At 52.8% G+C, this 405-nt stretch overlaps 2 protein-coding genes across 2 annotated transcripts in view; both read left to right on the forward strand.

The window, feature by feature from the left end:
• LOC119588672 (uncharacterized histidine-rich protein DDB_G0274557-like) overlaps positions 1–377 on the forward strand; it is a gene marked incomplete in the record, with an annotated part of 823 nt that extends 446 nt beyond the window's left edge. Inside the window, 1 exon segment of the mRNA XM_037937308.1 lies at positions 1–377. Coding sequence (XP_037793236.1) covers positions 1–62 — 62 coding nt within the window.
• LOC119588669 (uncharacterized histidine-rich protein DDB_G0274557-like) overlaps positions 1–405 on the forward strand; it is a 10,847-nt gene that overhangs the window by 8,021 nt on the left and 2,421 nt on the right. The window lies entirely within an intron of this gene.

Consider the following 405-nt stretch of genomic DNA (forward strand, 5'->3'; position numbering starts at 1 on the left):
TCAACCACGGGGCGCCTGTCAAGGAGGTAGCCGAGGAGGAGGTGGAGTCACAGGAGTCTTAGATATTCGATCGGGGCGCAGAGGAGTCTTGGATCCGAGTCTTAGCTCTGCCTTAGACTCAGGTCTTAGACTCAAGTGTTTGAGGACCAGATCTCGTATGATGGTGCCTGCGGAGTCCAGTAGAGGCTGCAGTCACAGGTACAGCTGATGTGACTGTAACTGCAGTGCTGACTGGCGTCTCCGAAGGACACGACAGGATGGAGATCAGGACAGGGAGGGAGATGGTGGAGCGTCTGCGATGTTCGGACGCCCATCTTGCCCTCCACAGCAGCGACCTTCTTTACTATGAACATTGGAGACAATAAACTTTTCAAAGACCTTATCACTGTATTTCTCTCTCTCTCT

This window comes from Penaeus monodon, chromosome 24 (genome assembly GCF_015228065.2).
Source record: "Penaeus monodon isolate SGIC_2016 chromosome 24, NSTDA_Pmon_1, whole genome shotgun sequence".
In the NCBI taxonomy this organism is placed as follows: domain Eukaryota; kingdom Metazoa; phylum Arthropoda; class Malacostraca; order Decapoda; family Penaeidae; genus Penaeus; species Penaeus monodon.